The 25019-nt window shown below is 35.3% G+C and overlaps 1 protein-coding gene across 12 annotated transcripts in view; it reads right to left on the minus strand.

Annotated features, from left to right (window-relative positions):
• Nucleotides 1-761: 761 nt before the first annotated feature.
• DGKB (diacylglycerol kinase beta) overlaps nucleotides 762-25019 on the minus strand; it is a 725288-nt gene continuing 701030 nt past the window's right edge. For all 12 annotated transcript variants that reach the window (XM_060632583.3, XM_060632585.3, XM_060632581.3 and 9 more), the window contains one exon: nucleotides 762-1219. In XM_060632583.3, coding sequence (XP_060488566.1) covers nucleotides 1112-1219 — 108 coding nt within the window. In that variant the 3' untranslated portion in view covers nucleotides 762-1111. The remainder of the gene's footprint in view (nucleotides 1220-25019) is intronic.

Here is a 25019-nt window from a genome sequence, read left to right on the forward strand (position 1 = left end):
ACTGATACGATCATTTACTATCTCAAGTGTACTTAACTGACCCATTAAAAATTACACATACCTATATTTATAAATGACCAAAAAAGCAAGAAATCAGCATTTGAGCTTTGATTGTGTTGTTTGGCCTATTGTCTATGTAAGGTGAGAATTTTAATTATAATTAATGGGTAATTCATTCTCTTCCAGAGTTTAAGTCATCAGAAAATTAATCATAAGAACCATAAATTTACTCCACAAAGCTAATTAATTATACATTAACCCATTTCTCTCAAGCATCTTTTTCTGACTCTTTGGTGGGAAATAGTATATTAGGCACATAGTTTAAAACATCTATTTGGTTATTGGTGTGGTTATGAATTTTCTTCTAGATCCACACGCAAAAAGGAGTAAGGCTTGTCATATTATCACACTTCACTGCCAACTAACTTATTTCTGTTTTCACTTATTTCTGGAATTAAAAACAAAATGGAACAAAATAAAAATCACTTTCTATTTTTTTTTAGCACAAGAAAACTTTATATATCTGATATTTTAAATTCCACTCAGAAGCATTAAGATGTTGAAGAAAAACTATTTAGGTACAGCAAGGTTATCACAGACAACTATTTAATAAAATCGTCCAATTAAAAGTTTCTTTTCAAGTCATAGTTCAAAGATCATTGATGCACTGATTCTATAAGGGAAAAATATAGCAATCTACAGTGATGATCATCATAGCATTACTGATTAGTGCTTACCAATAATTTGAATCACACGCAGAATCACATTTCCCATGATATTTCCTTTTATGTTTCACATATTTGTCTCACAGGTTAGTAAATGGAATTGGGGGAGGGGTGGATGAAAGACATAAAAATCTATGGGAACACGTGCAACAAAAATATGCAGGATCACTTCATGTACACTTCTGCCTTCTTCATGCAAAGATGCCTATAAAAACGGAGACAAATTTTCTAATAGCTGAATATTACATTAGCTCGGTAACAAAAACTGTTAACCAATTCCATGATTTTGCATGAGCAAGAGAACTGAAATGGTTGAAAGGTTTCCAGCATAAGTTTCCATGGCCCAATTATGCTAATTAGATCTCTAAGAATAAAATGAAACAGGTTTATTCCTTGCTTCGGTTTCTTGTTCTTTTGACGAGAGAGCAGAACAGCCCAGTTTTTGGAGGAGGACCCATCAGCATTGGGGCTTGGTTCTTGTGTGTAATTTTTATCTAGGAAAAGAAAGAGAAAGAGAGTAATTTCCAGACAGAGTACCATTTTCAGAGAATCTCTGTTAAGGTTAATAATATTCCACGAGTTACCAGAACACCACAAGTGTAAAATGTAGTTTCAGGGTGTTTGTTATTTCAAAAATAATTTTAAGGGAGATAAAAATTTGCCTTTAAACCAAATTCCAGTGCTCGGTTTCAATGAAAACATAAAAATTAACCAAAATCACATTTTAAATATCATTACCTCCACCCTCACTTGTAGTAACACCCCCAAAACTCTTTGTTTCAGTGACATGATTATCCAGTATAATTCAATGACCATTTAAAGCAGGAAAGGATGTACCATGACAGCATTCACAAGTCCAGTTACAGCCCAACATCAAGATACACAGGGTATCAAGGCAAGCCTTATTTATCTTGCTAATCAGATTGTTTCTCTCTTTCAACACGAACTGCAAGGTTTAATTTCAAAACAATCATTAGGAATGAAAGTCAAAAGTTAACGTGCGTAAAAGGTCAGAAATGATGAACTAGCTTTCTAATTTGTTAATTAATTGGTAATAGAATGGAATCAAATATTGAAAAGCCTGCTTCAAACACTTTGAGAGACAGTTCTAAAGCTACTCGTTTTGATTTCTTTGATGTAAAACTACGAATCACCTTAAATGAGACAACCTTAAAGTAGATTATGTCTGCAATTTTCTCTAATTCAAGTCTAAATTAGAGAAGACATTTTATGAATATATGCTATGCTCAAAGCTAATTGAAAGCAATTATCAAAGTGGCATTTTGTCTGTGACTTTAAGATACATTGTAAGATAATAAATGATTCTCATTATGTAATAAAAAGGTCACATCTTGCCTTTGGGCTAGTGACGCTAAGAGTTTTTCAAAAGCAATCGGAGACATTTTCTTTAGAGAACTGTGACTAATACAAGAACCATCGCTTATTAAATATCAGTTGTCACCTGCACAGCACCCGCATCAGAGATGAGTATTTCTTTCAAAAAGAAACACCACCTCATTAAAAGCTCCAAAAATATATCTCTTAAAGTGCATCCCTGACATTTTCAAGTTAAAATGAATATCCTTCACTTGTCATTCACTAATAGCAATAAAACAAAACAAAAAAAAGTACGTCACATGGACAGGATCATTAAAATCAGCACTGGGGCTTTTGGGAAATGGAGATTCACTTCACAGTCTAGAAAGACAGAAGTATGCCAAAAACCTGGAAAAATGAACAACTTTATTTCAGTCTGTAGGAATCAGGTTATTCTGGGAAGATTCAGTGTTCTTCCCTTTACTGTAAAAATAAATTGCACCTGTAAAAGGCCAGTAGGCTAAGTCAGCCCCAAACTTTCTGGATATATGATTTTATTTTATTTTTGTTATCTTATGAACTATGGAATTGACAGCAATATGCTTGTGATCCCAGACTGCACACATCTATGTAGACTGAAAAAGATCTCTCCCAGGTTGTCTCTCTTAATAATTGTTTTAGATTATGACATTGATTTTTAAATCCCCCTGAACCGTACCTTTATACAGTATCTAATGCAACATCATTCCTTCATTTATTCATTTTGTAAACTTTGTTTTACCCCTACTATGCTTCAGATACTATACCAGGAACTTTTAATGAACAATGCACAATCTCTACTCCAAGAAATTCTAGTCAAGTAGGAAAAAGAAATTTAACAAGCAGGATATTGGCCACTCTGATTTTTAAAATTATCTAAAACCCATTGTTTTGGTTGTTTGATCATTCCTATGGTCTAAGTACACATTTCTTTCTTTAATCTAACATTATTTCCATAAAAAATAAATCTATATATTAATTGTCTATCGTTTATGGAAATGAAAAACAACTGGCTATGTTTTCCTTTGAGGGGAGATAACGTGAATGAAACTAGCATTCATAAAATGTCTATTATGTATCTAAGCTCTTTACATAGGTTATCTCATTGGATAATTAAATGTCTTTGTATATTTGAACAGAAGCAAAAAGTACTCTATTAAGGATGAGAATGATTCCAGTCCAGGTGAGTTCTGTGTGTAGTCACAGAAAGTCTAACTGTAGTCTCCAGAAAGCTGTAGAGACTTAAGAGTTAGTTTAAGTTCAGATTGCCCATGTCAGAGAACCTGGTTAAGAGGGCCTCTGCAGGGCACCTGGGCAGCTGGCTCAGTCAGTTCAACATCCAACTTTTGATCTCAGCTCGGGTCCTAATCTTAGATTGCAAGTTAAGGCCCTATGTTGGGCTCGATGCTGGATGTGAAGTCTACTTGAAAAAAAAAAAAGTAAATAAAATAAACGACCTCTGTGGGACTGAAAGAATGACTCACATGCCTGTTTTGTATATATTCCACACTCTTGTGTTATTATTTTTATTTTTTTGAGAACCTGATACCTAGTAGGAAAACAACAATAAGGAGCAGATCTTATCTCTAAAGACATTAGAATATATTAAGTTTCAGCAATCTGAAGACATGAGCCATATATTTGGCAATCTTTGACTGCTTCCATCTTTCAACAACCAGGCAGTTACTTCTTAGCTGTTTCTTAACATGTCAAATATTTATCAAGCACCAGCTATAAGCAAGGCAATCTGCAACTTGATTTTGATTCGTTTGGAAGAGAATCTGAAATTTAAAATTGTGGGCACTCATAAGCAGTGGTGATGGGGCTTCTAGAAGCTGGGATGGCTGCATGAAGGTAGAAGAACACTGCTTTAAAAATGTAAGATAGGGGCGCCTGGGTGGCTTGGTTGGTTAAGTGTCCGACTTTGGCTCAGGTCATGATCTCACGGTCTGTGAGTTCGAGCCCCAGTCGGGCTCTGAGCTGACAGTTCAGAGCCTGGAGCCTGTTTCAGATTCTGTGTCTCCCTCTTTCTCTGCTCCTCCCCTGTTCATGCTCTGTCTCTCTCTGTCTCAAAAATAAATAAACGTTGAAAAAAATTTTTAAAAATGCAAGATAAATATTGTCAGTAATAGAAGAGCACCCTCCTATATAAACTCTTCACTTCTACATATTACCTATTCCTTTGCAAAGCAACGGTGCCACAAGAGAGGACCTTCTACTGTTCTACTGTTCTGTGACTCTTTCTACTTCTATCTTCCTATAACGTATTAAGATTGGGGACGTCTAAAAAGATAAACATGAGAAAATTTGATTGCAGTTTCAGTTTTAGAAATATTCAACACAAAATAAAGATGCACACATTGAAACCAGATCTAGGATTACAAGGCAGTTTTGTTTCTACTGTATTATCAGTGTTGCATAGTGTGAGTTTCACTTCATAATTACAATATTGAGTGATAACAAGATTAAGAAATAGTAAGATTTGGCTCTTACTGTGTGCTGAGCATTATGCTAATAGTTTTACACAAGTTATTCAGATGCTACCTGTTTCATTCATCTCTTTGAGTTGCCCTAAACAAAAGTCTATTCCCATAAAAAGTATTATTGTTGAAGAGTATAGAAGTGAAGTATCATTTCATTAAAATGATAGAATAGAATAGCGGGCTTATATATCATAGTAGTAAATGGTGTCTATGCCTACTAGACATTTATGTTCTCCATAAAGGACCTTCTGTAGCCCAACTAAAATTGAGGGAACAGAGCAAAGTTTTCCTGACTCATTCTCCAGGCAAGTTTAGAGTGACTCACTGGTATTTTCTTTTCTAGTTCACTGTTTTCTATCACTGACTATTCTTGATACCCTTTATTATAAAGAGTAATGTTTCTTTTCCTCAGGTTATATGAACACTTTGTTCAACACTGAGTCCCTGGAGGCCCTGGCGACTCACCTAAGTGCTCATCAAGCTTTCTCACAAAAAAGCATCCAGGTTGGCAGTGTAGGAAGATCCTGAACTTACCTTCTCCCATAGAGATACTAGATTTGCTACCACATGAGGATCATTTCCCTCTGAAATATATCTGAGAATGAGATAAACTGCTCTCCACAATAGAGGATAAAAGAACCACATTGAGACTGGTAGGAAAAGCCCCACCCCTGGCACAGCAACACACAGAAGGGAGGGGTGTCACCAGACAAGCGTTTCTCCTGGAGAAGCGGGAGGCAGGGATTGGTTCCCCACATTGGGTACTCTAGCTCCTGGGATCTGAACCAAAGAGATGAATCCCAGAATGTATGGCTTGGAAAACCAACGGGGTTGACATTTATATTTCCCAAAGTTAAAGGAAACTGAGATTCCCCTCTTAAAGGGCTGGCACGCTGTCTTCCTTGCCTTGGGACCCAGCAAAACAACAGCACTAAAAAGCACCTACACTATATGTGAGGAAGATTCATTTGCTGATCTAGGGGCATTGGCTGGAGGGGCAGGGGATAGCTGAAATGCTCTCTGGAGACAGAGGCACTGGAAAATAGATGTCACTGTTGCACTTTCCCCATAGCCTACTAGCACAGGTGGATGACCTTGGATATGGCACCCTCTTGCTGCCTTGCTGAGATGGACAGGGGCAAGTGGTTGCGGTAGTTGCTGACACGGGAGGGCATTGGTGGTTACAGTGCTCCCCTTCTCTCTGACTAGGGCGGGCAAGCACAAATGGTCATGGAGTCCTCGTGCTCACTAGCTAAAGTCTGGGAGAAGGGGGGACTGCAACACTTCCCAGCCCTCGGGCTGGGGCTGGTGAGTATGAGTGATCCCAGCATTCTCCCATTCCAGTGCATGCACAGACATGGCACTCTCCAGCTGCCTTGCCGAGAACAGTGGGCACACACAATCCACACATTTGGACACCCCTTGCACACTTGGCCCTGGTGGCCAGGAGGCCTAGCATTCCAGAGCTCCACAGCACTGTGACAATTGGAAAGACAGTTCTTGGCAGTCCACCACCCCCAGGGCACTGCACAGACAGCAGACTGAAACACAACCCTAGTCTTCCTGTGACAAACGCCTATATCTAGAGGCTAAGAAGTACTCCCAGGAAATGTAAGTGGGAAGACACCATCCTTGAGCACCACCGTGGCCTTGCTACAGCTCCACAAAACTTCCCAGAAAGGAGCTTGTAATCTGAAAACCCCAGTTATGCAACTGTCACCCAGGGGACACCTCCAGATCTCCTGGTCTACAGACCAGCAAGGATTACATATGGGGCCCCACTGACTTTAAACATTTGCATCCTTTAAAAGCTGTTTCCTGAAAGTAGATGCTAAATGAGATTCCTCCTCTTGGACTGCTGACAGGTCTTGGCACACACTCAACAATTGAGACATACCAAGAATAAATTTTGTGGTTTAGAAAATCACAAAGGTTCAAGAGACAACCAAAATCTAGGGCAAGGTTAAATAAGAAGGATCATCACCTACACAAGGCCACTCCTTCAAGATGGGGAGAGGTAGTTGTTTTCACTTAAAATATAGAAACAAACACAGAGTTGAACAAAATGAGAAAACAGAGAAATATGTTTAAGATGAAAGAACAAGACAAAACCCCAGGAAAAAAAAATACCTTAATATTGCAAAGATAAGTAATTTACTTGATAAAGAATTCAATGGTGATCACAAAGATTCCGATGGAACTTGAAAGAAAGGATGACCATACAAAAACTTCAACAAACAGACAAATAAAATTGCATGGAAAAAAATAACAAACGGAAGTTACAGAGTTGAAGAATACAGTAACTGAACTGAAAAATACGTTAAGGGGTTCAACAGCAACTGAGTGAAGCAGAAGAAAGTTAGCAAGTAAGAAGATAAAGCAATGGAACTCAACTTGGAACAACAGAAAGAAAAAAGAATTTTAAAAGTGAAGGTAGCTTAAGGGACCTATGGAACCGCATCAAGTGATAATATTTGCATTTATAGCAATCCCAGGAGAAAGGGACAGAAAAGTTATTTAAAAAATAATGCCTGAAAACTTCCCTAAGTTAGAGAAGGAAAAAGACATCAGGTCAAAGAAGAACAGAAAGTTCCAAATAAGATGTATCCCCAAAGAGCCAAGCTAAGACAAATTATAATTAAAATCTCAAAAGTTAAAGAGACAACCTTAAAAACAGCAAGGAAAGAAAAAAACAAAAACAAAAATCAACCTTGTTATACACAAAGGAAATCCCATAAAACCATCAAGAGATTTCTTAGCAGAAACTTTGCAAGCCAGAAGGAGGTGACATGACATATACAAAATGCTAAAAGGAGAAACCTTCCAACCAAGAATACTGTACTCAGCAAAGTTATCATTCACATTTTCAGGAGAGATAGAGTTTTCCAGAAAAGACAAAGCTAAAAGAGTTTATCACTATTAAACTGCCCTTACAAGAAATATTAGAGGGGCTTATTTAAGCTGAAAGAAAAGGATATTAGTTAATAACAGGAAAACAACAAAAGTAAAATTCTCACTGTAAAAAGTAAATATAAAGGTAGTAGATGATTCAGTTATAAAGCTACTAAGATTAAAAGACAAAAGCAGTAAAATTAACTAAAACTATAGTAGTTATATAAAATAAAAAGATGCAAGAAGTGACATAAAAACATAAAATGTGGGGGGCAGGGTACAAATATAGAGTTTTTGAATGTGTTCGAATTTAAGTTGCTATCAACTTAAAAATAAACTGTTACATACATAGTATGGTATATATGTGAATCTCATGGTAACCATGAAACAAAGACTTACAGTAAACATAAAAGTAAATGAGAAAGGAATCTAAACATAACACCAAAGTCATCAAACCACAAGGAAAGAGAAAAAGAAAAGAGAGAAACAGAGAGTACCTACAAAAACAGCCAGAAATAATGAAGAAAATGGCAATACATACATACCAATCAATAATGACTCTAAATGTAAATTGACTAAATTCACCAATAAAAAGATACAGAGTGACTGGAGAGATTAAAAAACAAAACAAAACAAAATAAAAAACAAGACACACTTAAGTACTGCCTACAATAGACTCAATTCAGAAGTAAGGACACATACACTGTAAGTGAAGAAATGGAAAAATATCTTCCATAAAAACTGAAAAGAAAACCAGTGTAGCTCTACTCATATGAAACAAAACATAAAAACAAAGACTGTAACAGACTGCATAAAGATATAAGGGTCAATCCAGAAAGGAGATACATAACATTTATAAATGTATATGCACACAAAATAGAAACACCTAAATATATAAAGCAAATATTAACAAACCTAAAGGGAGAAATTAATAGCAATACAATAATAGTAGGGGATTTTAATACCCTCACTCACATCAGTGAATAGATCATCCAGACAGAAAATGAATAAGGAGACTTTGGTCATAAAGGACACATTAGACCAGAATGGACTTAGTAGACATACAGAACGTTCCATCGAAAGGCCACAGAATACACATTCTTCTCAAGTGCACATAGAATATCCTCCAGCAAAAGTCACGTTAGGCCACAAACAAGTCTCAATAAATTCAAAAAGAGTGAAATGATGTCAAGCATCTTTTCAGATCACAATGGTATAGAACTAGGTATTGATTACAAGAAGAAAGCTGGAAAACACTACTTACACATGGAGATAAAACATGTTACTGACAAATATTGGGTCACAGAAGAAATCAAAGGAGAAATAAAAAAAAATACCTAAAGACAAATAAAAACAGAAATATGATATAACTAAATCTATGGGATGCAGCAAAAATGGTTCTAAGAGGGAAGTTCATAGCAATGCAGGCCTACATCAAAACATAAGAAAAATCTAAAATAAATGATATAATTTTACCCCTAAATGAATTAGAAAAAGAAGAAAAAATGATGCCTAAAGTTACTAGAAGGAAGGAAATAATAAAGATCAAACTGCAAATAAATGAAATAGGGACTAAAAAGGAAATAGAAAAATATAAATGAAATTAAGAGCTGCTTCTTTGGAAAGATAAACAAAATTCACCAACATTTAGCTAGACTCACCAAGAAAAAAATACAGAGGACTCAAACAAAATCAGAAATAAAAGAGGAGGGGCGCCTGGGTGGCTCAGTCAGTGAAGCGTCCGACTTCGGCTCAGGTCATGATCTCGTGGTTTGTGAGTTCGAGCCCTGCGTTGGGCTCTGTGCTGACAGCTCAGGGTCTGGAGCCTGCTTCGGATTCTGGGTCTCCTTCTCTCTCTGCCCCTCCCCCACCTGTGCTCTGTCTCTCTCTATCAAAAATAAATAAATGTAAAAAAAAATTGAAAAAATAAAACAGGAAAATTTATAACTGTTACCACAGAAATACAAAGTATCATGAGACTACTTGGAACAATTATACACCAACATATTGGACAACCTAGAAGAAATAGATAAATTCCTAAAAACTTATAATCTTCCAAACTGAATCATGAAGAAATAGAAAATCTGAATAGTCCAGGTGGCTTCACTGGTGAATTCTACCAAATATTTAAAGAAGATTTAATACCTATGTTTCTTAAACTCTTCCAAAAGCTGAATAGAAGGAATGCTTCCAAATTTATTTTAAGAAGCTAAAATTAACTACCCTGATACCAAAACCAAAGAGAGACACCACACACACAAACTACTGATGAATACAGATGCACAAAATCCTTAATCAAATATTAGCAAACTAAATTCAATACTATATTGAAAAAGTCATACACTGTGATCAACTGGGATTTAGGGATGCAAGGATGGCTCAATATCTGCAAATGAATCAATATGATGCACTACATGAACAAAATGATTAACATGTAATTATTCCAATAGATACAGAAAGGCATCTGACAAAATTCAAAATTCAAGCTGAACCACAGCTTACATCATACTCAATAGTAAAAAGCTGAAAACTTTCCTCTAAGATCCAGAATAAGACAAGGATGCCCATTATCCCTGCTTTCATTCAACAAAGTATTAGAAGTCCTAGATGGTGCAATTAGGCAAGAAAAAGAAATAAAAGGCATCCAAGTTGGCAAGGAAGAGAAGTGAAAGTGTCGCTATTTGCAGATAACATGATACTACAGATAGAAAACCTTAAAGTTTTCAACAACAACAACAACAGAAAAACCTGTTACAACTGAAGAAATGAATTCAGTAGAGGTACAGGATACAAAATTAATATACAAAATTTTTCAGTATTTCTAAACACTAATGATGAACTATCAAAAAAAAAAAGAAAATGATCTCATTTACAATAGTATCAAAAAGAATAAAATATCTAGGAACAAATTTAACCAATTAGGTGAAAGACTTGAACAGTAAAAACTAGAAGACACTAATGAAAGATATTGAAGAAAACACAATAAATGAAAAGATATTGCATGCTTATGAACTGGAAGAATTAATATTGTTAAAAATGTCCATATTACCTAAAGCAATCTACAGATTCACTGTGATTCCTATCAATATTCCATAGCATTTTTCACAGAAGCAGACAAAAAAACAATTGTAAAATTTGTATGGAACTACAAAAGATCACAAATAGTCAAAACAATCTTAAGAGATAAGAACAAACCACAGGTATGACGTTCCCTGATTTCAAATATTTACAAAGCGAAGGTACACCAAATGTTATGGTATTGGTAGAAAAACTGACACACAGGGTCAATGGAACAGAAAAGAGAGCCCAGAAATAAATTCATACCTATATGACCATGAATTTACAACAAAGGAGGCAAGAATACACAATGGGGAAGGGACAGTTTGTTCAATAAATGCTGTTGGGAAAACTGGACAGCCACATGCAAAATAATAAAACTGGACCACCATCTTATACCATATACAAAAACAAACTCAAAATGGATTAAGGACTTGAATGTAAAATCTGACCATGAAATGCCTAAGAAGAAAACATAGGCAGTAAACTCCTTGACATTAGTTTTAGCAATGCCTTTTTGGATCTGACTCCAAAAGCAAGGGAAAGAAAAGCAAACAAAACAAAACAACCCCCCCCCCAAAAAAAAACCACCAAAATAAGCCAAATAAACCAAATAAACACATGTATGGCATCAAACTAAAAAGCTTCTGCAAGCAAAGGAAACTATTAGAAAACAAAACAAAAATGCAACCCACTGAATGGGAGAAGACATTTGCAAATCATATATCTGACAAGGAGCTAATATCCAAAATATATAAAGCACTTATAAAACTCAGTAATAGCAAGCAAACCAACAGTCTGATTAAAAAATGAGCAGAGGATGGGACACCTGGGTGGCGCAGGTTAAGGGTCTGAATTTGGCTCAGGTCAGGATCTCAGTATGTGGGTTTGAGCTCTGCATCAGGCTCTGTGCTGACAGCTCAGAGTGTGGAGCCCACTTCAGATTCTCTGTCTCCCTTTCTCTCTGTCCCTCCCCCGTTCTCACTCCGCCTCTCTCTCTCTCTCTCAAAAATAAATAATAAACACTTTAAAAAAATGAGCAGAGGATGTGAGTAGACATTTTTCCAAAGACATACAGATGGTCAACAGGCTGATGAAACGATGCTCAATAATTATCAAGTAAATAGGAATCAAAACCACAATGAGAAAACACCTTACACCTGTCAGAATGACTATTATTAAAAGACAAAAAATAACAAATGTTGGTGAGGATGTGGAGAAAAGGAACCCTCATGTACTGTTGGTGATAGGAAAATCGATGCAGTCACTCTGAAAAACAGGATGGAGTTTCCTCAAAAAAATTAAAACTACAACTACCATATGATCCAGCAATTCCATTACTGGATATCTATCTGAGAAAAATAAAAACACTAAACTGAAAAGACATATGTGGCCCTATGTTCATTTATAATAGCCAAGATAGGGGAACAACTTAAGTGTCCATTGGCAAATGGATGGATAAAAAATATGTGATATATATGTATATATGTGCATATATATGCATATACATATATATGCACATATATACATATATATATATATATATATATATATTATTATACACACACACAATGGGATACTGCTCAGGTTAAAGAAAAAATGAAATCTTGCCTTTTGTGACAAAATGGATGTAACTTGAGGGTGTTATGCTAAGTGAAATAAGTTAGAGAAAGACAAAGACCACATGATTTCACCTATATGTAGAATATAAAAAACCAAAACAAACAAAACAAAAAAAAATCCAGGACTCATATATACAGAGAATAGATTGGTGGTTGTCAGATTGGAGAGTGCTTAGGTGGAGAGCAAAATTTGTGAAGGGGATTAAGAAGTACAAGACCTTCAGTTATAAAATAAATAATTCATAGAAATGTAATGTGCAGCATGGGGAACACAGTCAACAACACTGTATTAACTTTGTAAGGAGAGACAGACATAACTAGATATCATGGTGACCATTTTGCAGTATATACAAATGTCAAATCATTATGTTGTACACCTGAAACTAATATAATATATCTCAATTATACCTCAACACATAAAAAACAAAAACAGAGGTGAATTTATTCTCTCTTCAAGGAGTTCTCAGATCTGCTGAAATAAATGCATAACTTTTTCCATAATTTTTATATTATCTAATTTTATCCTTCAGCAACTCTTGGACATCTGTGTCAATATCCTTAGTTTTCAATATATGACAAAAGTTTGGGTTCTTTAAGTGGTGTTACACAGCTCATGCTGGTGAGTCCAAGAACTGGGTTTGGGAGATGACTCTCTAGCCTCCGAAGTATTCCTCCTTAATTCCTGCATCTGTGCCTTTGTGCCAGCTATTGGCCTGGAGAACCTTCCCTCTTTTTCCTGCTAATGAAACTTAGATTCCTGTCCTGCCCATCTCAAATCATGTATTATTGTGAAATTTCAAAGCACAGGGATAAAAATATTCCAAATGCCCTTTCAGAGGAAAAACAGGTGACTTACCAAAAAATACAAGTCAGCATGGCATCAGGTTTTTCAAAAACATTAGTGTTAGAAGAAAATGGAGCTACACCTCCAAACCCAAGAGAAAAAGTTAATTTTACTATAGAATTCTATACTTAATATATTGATTAAATATAAGGGTACAACAGAAACATTTTCAGTCATGAAATGATTGAGTTTACCTTTTATATGCCCTTTAAAACATATTTGAGGGTATTCTGTAGCAAAACAAATGCATGGCCTAAGAAAGAGGTTCAAAACACAGAGGATCACACTGCCAGCACCAGATGCTGGCAAGGATGTATATCAACAGGAACTCTCATACATTACAGGTGGGAAGTCAAAATGGTACAGCCACTTTGGAAGACAGTTTGGTAGTTTCTTGTAAAACTAAACATACTCTTATCATAGAGCCCAGAGTTCACACTCCTTGATATCAATCAAATGATTTGAAAACATGTCTGCACAAAAACTTGCACATGGATGTTTATAGCAGCTTTATACATAATTGCCAAAACTTGGAAGCAACCAATATGTCCTTCAGTAGGTGAATGGATACATCAAATATAGTAGTTCCAGACAATGGAACAGTATTCAATGCTAAGAAAGAAATGAGCTGTCAAGACATGAAAAGACATAGAGGAACCTCAAATATATATTACTAAGTGAAAGAAGCCAATCTGGAAAGACTACATACTGTATGATTCCAACCTATTACATTCTGGAAAAGGCAAAACTACAGAGAAGTAGAAAAAAATAAGTGGTTACCAGGCATTATGGGGAAGAGGGATGAAAAGATGGAATAAACAGAACTTTTAGGCAGTGAAAATATTCTGTATGATATAATATTGATAGACACATGTTATTGTCCATGTGTCCAAACCCGTAAACTGTGCAACAGTAAGAGGGAACCCTAATATAAACTATGGACTCTGGGTGATTTACCTGTCAGTATAGGTTCAGTGATTGTAACAATTGTAACATTTTGGTGAAGGAGGTTATGCACATGTGTAGGCAGGGGGTGAACTTAAAAGTCCTCTAAAAAATCAAGTCTATTAAAAACAATAACAACAACAACAACAAAAACAAACAAACAAACAAAAAAACCCAGGAGATTCAACTGAGACATAGTATGACAGATTTGCAAACAAACAAACAACCTAGAAAGAAACACCTAGAGAAGGGCTTGTGCCATATAAAGAAAAAGAGTGGGCTCAACAATAGCCAAATTATGCAAAGAGCCTAAATGTCCATCAACTGATGAATAGATAAAGAAATTGTGGTTTATATACACAATGGAATAGTACGTGGCAATGAGAAAGAATGAAATATGGCCTTTTGTAGCAACGTGGATGGAACTGGAGAGTGTGATGCTAAGTGAAATAAGCCACACAGAGAAAGACAGATACCATATGGTTTCACTCTTATGTGGATCCTGAGAAACTTAACAGAAACCCAGGGGGGAGGGGAAGGAAAAAAAAAAAAAAAAGAGGTTAGAGTGGGAGAGAGCCAAAGCATAAGAGACTGTTAAAAACTGAGAACAAACTGAGGGTTGATGGGGGGTGGGAGGGAGGGGAGGGTGGGTGATGGGTATTGAGGAGGGCACCTTTTGGGATGAGAACTGGGTGTTGTATGGAAACCAATTTGACAATAAATTTCATATATTAAAAAAATAAATTAATTAATTAAAAAAAGGAAAAAAAGAAAAAAAAGAAAAAGAGTGGGGATAATAGATCAATTGATATCTATTTTAAAAAAGGAGAAATATTATAATTGAGATTTTCAAAGAGAGAAAAAAAGAGATTCTAAAACATTTGTAGGAAAGAAAATATAATTGTATCAGTACTTGGTTCTGCAATTGACAACATTTTCATAATCTCAATGATTATATATTTGTTTTGGTTTAAATAAAATCATTTTTTTTTCCCTCAAGCAGAAGAGCCTAACAGTTCAAAATCAAACTGCCTGAAATAGTGTCTGTTTCATTGGTTTCTTGTTAGGAGTAAATGAATCAATGCACACAAAAAACTTAGAATGTTACCTGGTACATAAAAATCACTCAGTACATATTCACTACTAGTAAGAGAGTTAAATGGAGTGATGTAAGAGTGTTAAAAACCACTTTTCTATGCATAAAGTAAATAGAATACACCTAAAACTAATAGGTGAAATAAAGAGCAAAGCATTTTTTTTTATAGATGTAGAGTAAATGATAAGAAAAAAATCCCAAATAATTCAAAGAACAGACCTGGTGACATACAAATGATAGGACAGAGGCTTCCTGTTTTCTTGCAAGTCTATACATTCTGCTTTCTTCAATGTGCATATATTATTTTGGTATGAACATTTACAAAATTAACAATAACAAAAATCCCTAGTGTTCTGGTTTTCAAATGTGGTCTACAAACTAGGAGAACTGACATCATTGTTAGAAACGCAGACTCCTCAGTCCCAGACCAGACTTTCTTTTTTATTAAATTAAAAAAAATTAGCATTATTTTTTTGAGAGAGAGAGAGAGAAAGATGGAGCATTAGTGGGGGAGGGTGACACAGATTCTGAAACTGGCTCCAGGGTCTGAGTTGTCACCACAGAGCCCACTGGGGGGCTTGAACTCACAAGCTATGAGATCACAACCTGAGCTGCCATCAGATGCTTAACGGGCTGAGCCATCCAGGTGCCCCTAGGAATTTCTGAATCAGGTTCTACTTTTAACAAGATTCCCCCATGTGATTCTTATGCACAGTTAACTTTGAGAAGTCCTATCTATTTACTGTTGTCACGCCACTTCTCTTCTGACCGGTAAGACCAAGAAGAATCTGTTGACTGACTGGTGGACTGGCCTTTACCTTCTTATACTAACCCCCAAAACCTATGGCTAAGAAATAACCTAACTTATCCAACTTTAATTAGCTCTATTGTTAATTTACTAGGTACAAGCTTACTTCAGCTTAATGCTTGGACTTCCAAGTTGAATAGACATTTTTTTTTTAAACATAATTAAGGTGCTTATATTCTATTGATGATAGCATATGCAGTGGCAGAATGTGATATGCATTGTGCTATGGAGATATTCTCAGGGTGCAAAGGGGACACAAAACAATGCCATTTAGATCATGGTGTAAAGACACGATACAATTAAATGCAAGTCTTAACAATATCACTCTGGAAGCATAGATTAGAGGCTGGATGCCATACCAGGGGCAGGGAGATGAAATGGGAGGTTAATATAATAATGTGGAAAAGAAATGAAATGGATTTTAATTGTGGCAGTAGCAATGGGAATGGAGCAGGGGGCAAACTCAAGAGGTATCAAGGAGCCACAACCTATAGGACATGGATGAACATGTGGAGTACTGGAAAAGGGTAAGGTTTTAGTATGACTCCTGTGCTTTTCGCTTTGTTTGCTACATGTATGGTGATGCTTTTTAATAGGAAGAGTTGCATGTTTGGCAACGGTGGGAACTAAGAAGTTGGCGAACTCTGTGTTGAATGTGACATTCCTAAGGTGAGGTTCAGTGTCTTTTGGATGTGTAGGTCTGATGTTCAGAAGGGAGAACAGCTCTTGAGACAGATTTGGGTGTCATGAACCTATAATAATGTCATTCATCAAGAATAGATTACTGAAGGATGTGTGGCAAATACAAATATCAGATATTAGACCATGGAACTGTGGAATGCTGACATTTAAAGGTGAAGCAGGAGAATGATATCCTATGAAGGAATATGAGTACTAGTAGCCTGAGGGGTGACGGGAAAAGTACAACGAAGCACTGTGATATAAACATTCCCACCAGTCAATCTTCAATGTGGCCGATTCCTCGGCAAGGCCTTCCAATTAATCATATCTATCTAGGCTAGTCATGGCCCAGATTATCACAATGGTTTCTATATAAGTGATGTAAACTCCTAAATTGTTATACTAATTCTAAATCTAAAAATAATTATATTTTAGAGTTTTGTACGGTAGGATGTTTAAGTAGTTGCTTATGTAACTTGAGGGTTGGCAAGTATTTCCTGTAAAGCAGCTTCTGCTAGATGGTAAATATTTCAGGTTTTGTGGGCTGTGGGGTCTCTGTAACTACTCATCTCTGCCATTGTCACACTTAAATATCCATTGACCACATGTGAAAAAAACAGCTGTGATTGTGCTCCACGAAAACCTTATGTCTGAAAACTAAAATTGGAATTTTATATAATAATTTTAATATTATTAAATATTATTCTTCTTTTGATTTTTACAACTATTTAAAAAAGTAAAAAAAAAAATAACTCTTTCACTCTACAAAAATAGGCAGTTGTCCAGATTTGGCCTAAAGGCCATAACTTGCTGACCCCTGATGTAATTACAGTCAAATATAATTACATCTAGAATTATGAGGCACAAAGTGAAAGAGATTTTAATGTAAAATTATGATTTAATGGGTCCATGACTAGAAGATGGATAAAAATGGACATAATTTCATAGGGCATGTCTTTGATATTCTGAGTGCCACCACTCAGAAATCATTCTATAAGTTCTGAATTAGAATACATATGAACTTTCCCAATTTTTGTAAAGTATCAACGATAATGTTTAGCTCAAATGTACAATCTCTTTAGTGCTTTCTACTAGGGTGGCCTTAATAATATTGTGGTTCTTAGAAAACACCTCAGCAGGTAGTATTTTCCTTTTAAAATTTCTCCCTGTATCTAGTCAAAATGTTCTTTTCCTGCCTCTTTTCTTTAAGAGTTTATTATCACTGGATTTATTTAGCTACCTTGGAAATGAATGGAGTTCTCAGAGCAAAATAAATGCTATAAAATATCTGTGGGGAGAGCCTCATTTAGCAATTATCTGGAACATTAAAAGTTACCTAGCTTGGTTCTGGAATAAGATGGTGTCTTTCCAATAATGGAAACCATTTTGAATTCATGCATGTAGCTGAGACATATGACAGCAGGAATAAAGAGCATGCTAAATTTTTCAGATCCATAACTGCCAAAAAGCAAAGCAATGGAAACATAACAATTTTCTAAAATCCCTGTGCCAGCTTCTTTATGATTCCAGTCATTATTTTCTGGGATGGTAGTAATTTCCAAGGTTAATGTTAAAGTCTTTGATCTAATATCAAATTCAGATAAATTATTGTGAAAATTTACAATAAAAAGTTCAAAAAATGGGTTTAGGAGGTTTACCCACTGTTGAAATTCACAGAAATTTTAAATATATATGGTAATGAGGAAAGAGAAACTTTTTCTTGAAAGTGACAGGCTCTGGCTACACTGGAAAGGAAATACTTATATGTGGATTTGAAATCTCTTTTAAGATATAAATTTGGCTCTCCTTTCCAAAATATTTTATGGTTATAAGTTGGTTGCCAGGGAAGGTCAACAACATTTTAAAAAACCTTTTTATAATATTTCCATGTCTCTATAGAGAAATTATACCCACAACATTAACCTACTAACTGGTTTTCTTTCCCCAGGGCCTCTCAAATCTTTGGTCATATGGAAAAAACGAAAAACAAAAAACAAAAAAAACAAACAAATAAAAAATATATAAAAGTAAAAACAGAACAACACAAAAAATTCCCCTCTTTTACTACAACCAGGAATATTCATTATATTCACAACTTGTAACTATACTTTTCTTAATGAATAATATTTTGTATGTCCTTTCTTATGTGGTCTTTTTACATAGCTTAGGAGTTAAAATCATGGACTTGGGAAAAGAGGCAAGAGTTTGAGTGCCAACTTAGCCACTGGCAAAAGGATATCACATTTTGAGCCTCAGTCTCTACTTTCTAAAGGAGAATAACAGTGCATCTACTTTCTAACAGCACTACAAGTACCAAATGAGGCTATGCATGTCATATTATGTGCTTAATAAACATTACCTATTATTTTAGTTTAGCCCAGTAGAAATCACATTTTGTTCTTCTCTATCCCCTCTTCTATCTGGAACAATGCTTTTGGGATTCCTTAGGTGACATTATGAGATGGCATATTACAGACATTTGCCTTCTCTCTGAAGAGACCAGAAGCACCTGATAGGATTCCAGCCACATTCCAGGCTCCACTTCCACCCAAAGAAAATACCAGAAAAAAATCCATGTGAGAAATTTACCAATCCACAGAAAGTTTTTTTTTAAACTAAGGGAGACCAATAATCTCATACTAACAATACGTGAGAACAAATTTTTTTAATGACCCAACTCCTAGACTCAGCTATATATATACCCTTTGCTACCGGGAGGATCAGGGAACTGATCTGAGAGAGTTTCTTATCGATGTTAAAGCATTGTATAGTAATCCAACAAACATTTTGACATTCATAAAAAATTGTTGCATGGTAAAATGATAATTGACATTCCCAACAATGTGCCTAGGACATTGGTAAGAGACCATCATTTAGTTGAGTTAAACTGGAGTAGAGAGGAAGTAACCTGATTATTTTCCAGACTCTCCTATTATAACAAATTGTTCCATCATTTATTCAGTTGTTCAAGCCAGAAATCTGGATCATCTTTGGCATCTTTTCTTATCTGATTCCTAATTTTATCCCTCAAATATTTTCTGTATCTCTTGACTTTTGTCTTTCTGCTTCCACCATTATAAAGCCTGAACAATTACAGAAGTCTTCCAACTGGTTATGGCCTTCCTTTCCAATCCATTTCCCATCCAGAATGATCTTATCACCATGCAAATTTGATCACATCACTCTCCTGCTTAAACTCTACTTATAGTTCCACTTGACTCTTAAGCTAAAGCTAATCATCCTTCCTTTGGGTGTCAAGGTCCTGCAGCTCTGATTCCCACTGAATCTCCTGCCTCGCCTCACACCTCCTTTCCTTCTGTTCCACATTCATCATGTCCTCTTTCAGACTCCTCCCACCTTCTGCAGTTCCCTCTGTAAAGGACACTCTTCCCTCCTTATATGTTTAGTTATGTTCCCCATCCTTTAGTTGTCAGGCCTATTTTGAGTTTCTTTGAAAGTCTTCTTAGACCTTCTTTAATGAGGTCAAATCCCTCTATTATACCCTCTCATAATGCCATAGTATCACAGCTCAAAGTACCATGAACCGTTCACTCAGAGACCTTGCATCATTACTAAAGTACTGTATTTGTGTGATTCTTTGAGTAATGTATACCCATACTGAATTCAGAAACCATGCGCTTGTTTGTTTTATTGTGTTTCCTCTCCATTGTAAAATTCTAAGGCAAAATATCAGTACCTTCATAGAGAAGGAATTAGGTAAACATTTGTTGAAGAAATGAAAAAAATAAGTTACTGACATTCTTGACTTGACTTAAATAGTTGTATTCTTTCCTTAATTTTATTTTCTGATTTGAAAATCGTCTTTAATAGTATCTATTTAATGGGGCACCTGTGTGGCTGAGTGGGGTGAGCGTCTGACTTTGGCTCAGGTCATGACCTCACGGCTCATGAATTCAAACCCCGCATCGGGCTGTGTCCTGACAGCTCAGATCCTGGAGCCTACTTTGGATTCTGTGTCTCCCTCTCTCTCTGCCCCTCCCCTGCTCATACACACACACACACACACACACACACACACACACACACTGTCTCTCTCTCAAAATAAATGAAACATTAAAAAAAAGATAATAATATCTATCTAATTCTTCCCATGGAATTGTCATGTGTAGAAAACAATGTAATACATTAAAATTAAAAAAAAAAATTCTGAATCAAAGACCTAAATGTGAGACAGGAAACAGTAAAAACTCTAGAGGAGAAAGCAGGCAACAACTTCTTTGACCTCAGCCACAGCAACTACTTGCTTGACACATCTCCAAAGACAAGGGAATTAAAAGCAAAATGGAACTATTGGGACCTCATCAAAACAAAAAGCTCCTGCACTACAAAGGAACCAATCAACAAAACCAAAAGGCAACCAATTGAATAGGAAAAGATATTTACAAATGATACATCAGATAAAGGGTTACTATCCAAAATCCATAAAGAACCTACCAAATTCAACACCTGAAAAACAAATAATCTGGTGAAGAAAGGGGCAGAGGACATGAATAGGCACTTTTCCAAAGAAGACATTCGGATGGCCAACAGACTCATGAAAAGATGTTCAATGTCACTCATCATAAGGGAAATACAAATCAAAACCACAATGAGATAATACCTCACACCGGTCAGAGTGACTGAAATGAACAAATCAGGAAACTACATATTCTGGCGAGGATGTGGAGAAATGGGAACCTTCTTGCACTATTGGTGGGAATGCAAACTGGTAAAGCCGCTCTGGAAAACGGTGTGGAGGTTCCTCAAAAAATTAAAAACAGAACTACCCTACTATCCAGCAACAGCACTATTAGGAATTTATCAAAGGATACAGGAGTGCTGATTCATAGGGGCACATGTACCCCAATGTTTATAGCAGCACTTTCAACAATAGCCAAATTATGGAAAGAGCCTAAATGCCCATCAACTGATGAATAAAGAAGATGTGGTTTATATATACAATGGAATAATACTTGGCAATGAGAAAGAATGAAATCATGCCATTTGCAGCAACATGTATGGAACTGGAAAGTATTATGCTGAGTGAAATAAGTCAGAGAAGAACAGATATCATGTTTTCACTCATATGCAGATCTTGAGAAACTTAACAAAAGACCATGGTGGGGAGTGAAGGGGGGGAAATAATTATAGAGAGGGAGGGAGGCAAACCTTAAGAGACTCTTAAATACAGAGAACAAACTGAGGGTTGATGGGGATGGGAGGGAGGGGAAAGTGGGTGATGGGCATTGAGGAGGGCACCTGTTGGGATGAGCACTGGGTGTTGTATGGAAACCAATTTGACAATAAATTTAATATTAAAAAAAAAGATAAAATGATCTTCAAAGTTTAAAAAAAATTTTTCCCAAATCTTCTTAAATGAAACATGTGCAACTCTGCTCTGAATATTCAAGAAAATAAAAACATATTATTATATTCTTCTTAGTGTATTTTTATTATGAGCTTTTTTAATTCAAATTTTTGTTTGAAATTAGAAAGCCATCCAGGGAATATCTCTATGCAACACTGGACCCAATTCTTTGTTAGTGGATAAGAAGCCTTACTACTCTTAAAACTTTCAACATTGCAGTATATTGCCTTCTGAGGTAAGACTTAGAATATTTTCTAATTTTAATACATAAAGTCAGAGGAAATGAATAGCTAGATAAGATAGGATCACAAGGCAAATGTGGGAGAAAAGTTAGGCCCTGTGATTCTATAGTTTGGATCTACCAGAAGGGTGACCTTTAAGTGTTCTGGTAGAAAAGAAATCAAATCTATGTATTAATTTGATGATGCCCATCAACTAGGAGACACTAATAACTACCCATTTTAAAGGAGTATCTTCATTTTGAACAGACATAAGTATAAATAAAATAACTATGGGTCCTCTTGAAACCTAATAACAACAGTCTAAGTGCATGTAGTTTGATCATTTTTAACATGTTTAACAATCCTGGATCACATCAGTAGAAATGCAAAAGGTATTACATACTTAGTAGATGTCTCATTTAAATTTTTGATCTTTTATGTTTTTGGACTTGTGTCCAATTTGGGTAGGAGTTATTATCAAAGAATATGAATATTAGAGACACTATCAACTGAAATGAAATAAACTTGTCTAAATTTAAACGGATAACTATATTAATTTTCAACATGAAGAATACGAATGATTTAGGTTTATTTCACAGTATTTAGGTTGAATGTGTTCAAGAGAAAAAGTACAAAAAAGGTAAGTCTAATTGTAAACATAAGGTTTGGGATAACTTTTAAAATATAATATAGTAAGAAAAAATTCTTTAAAATATTTTAGTGCAAAATGCAATCAAATCTAATCAGTTTGGCATTAATTAAGCTCTAATAATGTACTTCAGTATCTCTCCTAAGTAGTGTGATCCGTTTCCCCTTCATCCAGGTCGATTTGTGCACATTATGGTGTCATCATAATTTTAAAACATACTGAGAAAATGACAGAGCTGCAAAATTAAAATAAATGATTAATGGTATTTTTTTTTCATGTTTTGTACTAATAGGTATTACTGAGCCTTTAAATTAATAGAGCTGTCAAGCTCATGGGTGTTACAGATCCAGCAATGAACCAAAATGGAAATTATATATTCCACAGACACCTAAAGATGACACTTTGGAATATTTTAAAATTTAATTAGTAGGTGCAATTGTTTTGTTCCCTGTAACCACTGCAAATTAATTGGAAATTAGTCACAACCAATCCTTTTTTTTAACAATCTGAAATGAAGAGATTGGTGCTTTACACCTTAACATTCTTGTTTGGGGGCCAGAATGCACACATGCAGTAAATTGCATTGTCAATTACAAAAACAACAACTGTTATGAAATTAGGAAAAATTATGCACAGGTAAACAAAATTAATTAATGCATAAGTAACAGGGGAACACAAAAAATAACGCCCAACTAAACATTAGCAAGCCAGTCTTTGGAAAAAAATAAAGGCTTAGAAATGCAAATTTATGCAAAAGAATTTACCATTGAAGTCTTAAGTAAAAGATACTTCTAGTTTATGTTTTATTTAACTGCATTTGGAGTCTTACTACCACTCACACCTTAAAAAATATATACCTACTAGAACAGCAGTCTGCTTACTCAAATATATTTCAAGATGGCAGAACAATGTTAGTTAATTTTCTAGTTTTCCAAGTATCCACATTTAGAGTCATTAAATAAAAAATGGTGGAATTTCCTTCTTTAACCTTTATCCCTCTTCTCTATTTAAATATTAGGCAAAATACAATTTCCAGGCACATCAAGAAAATATGCATTATCTACATATACCTGTTAAGCATTTTCCTACTAATATTTTATGTGTTACTCTTTTTCTTCCATCACTAAAAATACACATGTCCCCTTGTCTGCTTTGCCCAGTCCTTTCTAAAGTAAGCCATTAGAGCAGATTAAGATTCCTTAAAAATAGTGTGTCTACAAAGTCAGCAAGTGTTAAGTTACAATAGCTGCATAACTTTTAGTGAGAAAATAATATTTTATTAAATTTTCAAAACAAGAATAATTTCTAAAAAACACTGGTATATTAAATATTACTGAATGCTATTTAATCAGTTTAGGGGCATCTGGGTGGCTCAGTGGGTTAAGCATCCGACTCTGGATTTCGGCACGGGTCATGGTCTCTGGGTTTATTAGATTGAGCCCCGTTTTGGGCTCTGTGTTGGGATCTGTGCAGTATGAAGCCTGCTTGGGATTCTCTGTCTCCCTTTCCCTCTGTCCCTTCCCCACTCATGCTGTCTCTCTCAAAATAAATAAATAAACGTTAAAAAAAATAAAGTTAATCAATTTAATGCAAGAATCTTGGGAGAGTCAAGAGAGGTAAACTTGCAGATAACTTTCACAGCACTATTCCATTTGGATGAGTTTTAATATAATTTTCCCTTTAGATAATTATTAAAATATTAAATGTTATGATGAAATGATGTCCTTTTCCAATATTAGTTTATCTGTAAATGATTATGGGAAAAGAAACAAAAAAGTTACAGCTACATCTTCTGTAACACTATGGCCAAATCTCAAAAAGATACCAAATTTTGTCACCCTAAAATAATGTTGGTTTAACTTTTTTTCCTGTATGACTTAGATAATGGGAACACTAGATATTAAATATAACAATACTTAATATAAAGCATAAAATAACTAATACTTTCTCAGTGTTGCAAAATGTGATGTACAATAATTTTTTGCAACTCTTCAATACTCCCTTGTGATTTGTAGGTAGCTGGTTTTAGGAATAAGGAAATAGTTTCAAGAAGATTAAGTAATTCTCTAAAGTCCAGAGGTCACTGATATAACAAATAAAAAAAAAAAACACTGGCCTCTGGCCTCTTTCCTTGTTTTCTATCCATTGGGATACATTTATTTTGCACGGTAATCTTCCTAAACAGTTTTTTCCCTCTTTCCTTATTGAAATCCCATAAAACATTGCTTTCAAAGAGTGAAAAACATTTTTAACCCTAGACTACATGGAATTT

The sequence above is a fragment of the Panthera onca genome, chromosome A2 (assembly GCF_046562875.1).
Source record: "Panthera onca isolate mPanOnc1 chromosome A2, mPanOnc1 haplotype 2, whole genome shotgun sequence".
Taxonomy (NCBI): Eukaryota; Metazoa; Chordata; class Mammalia; order Carnivora; family Felidae; genus Panthera; species Panthera onca.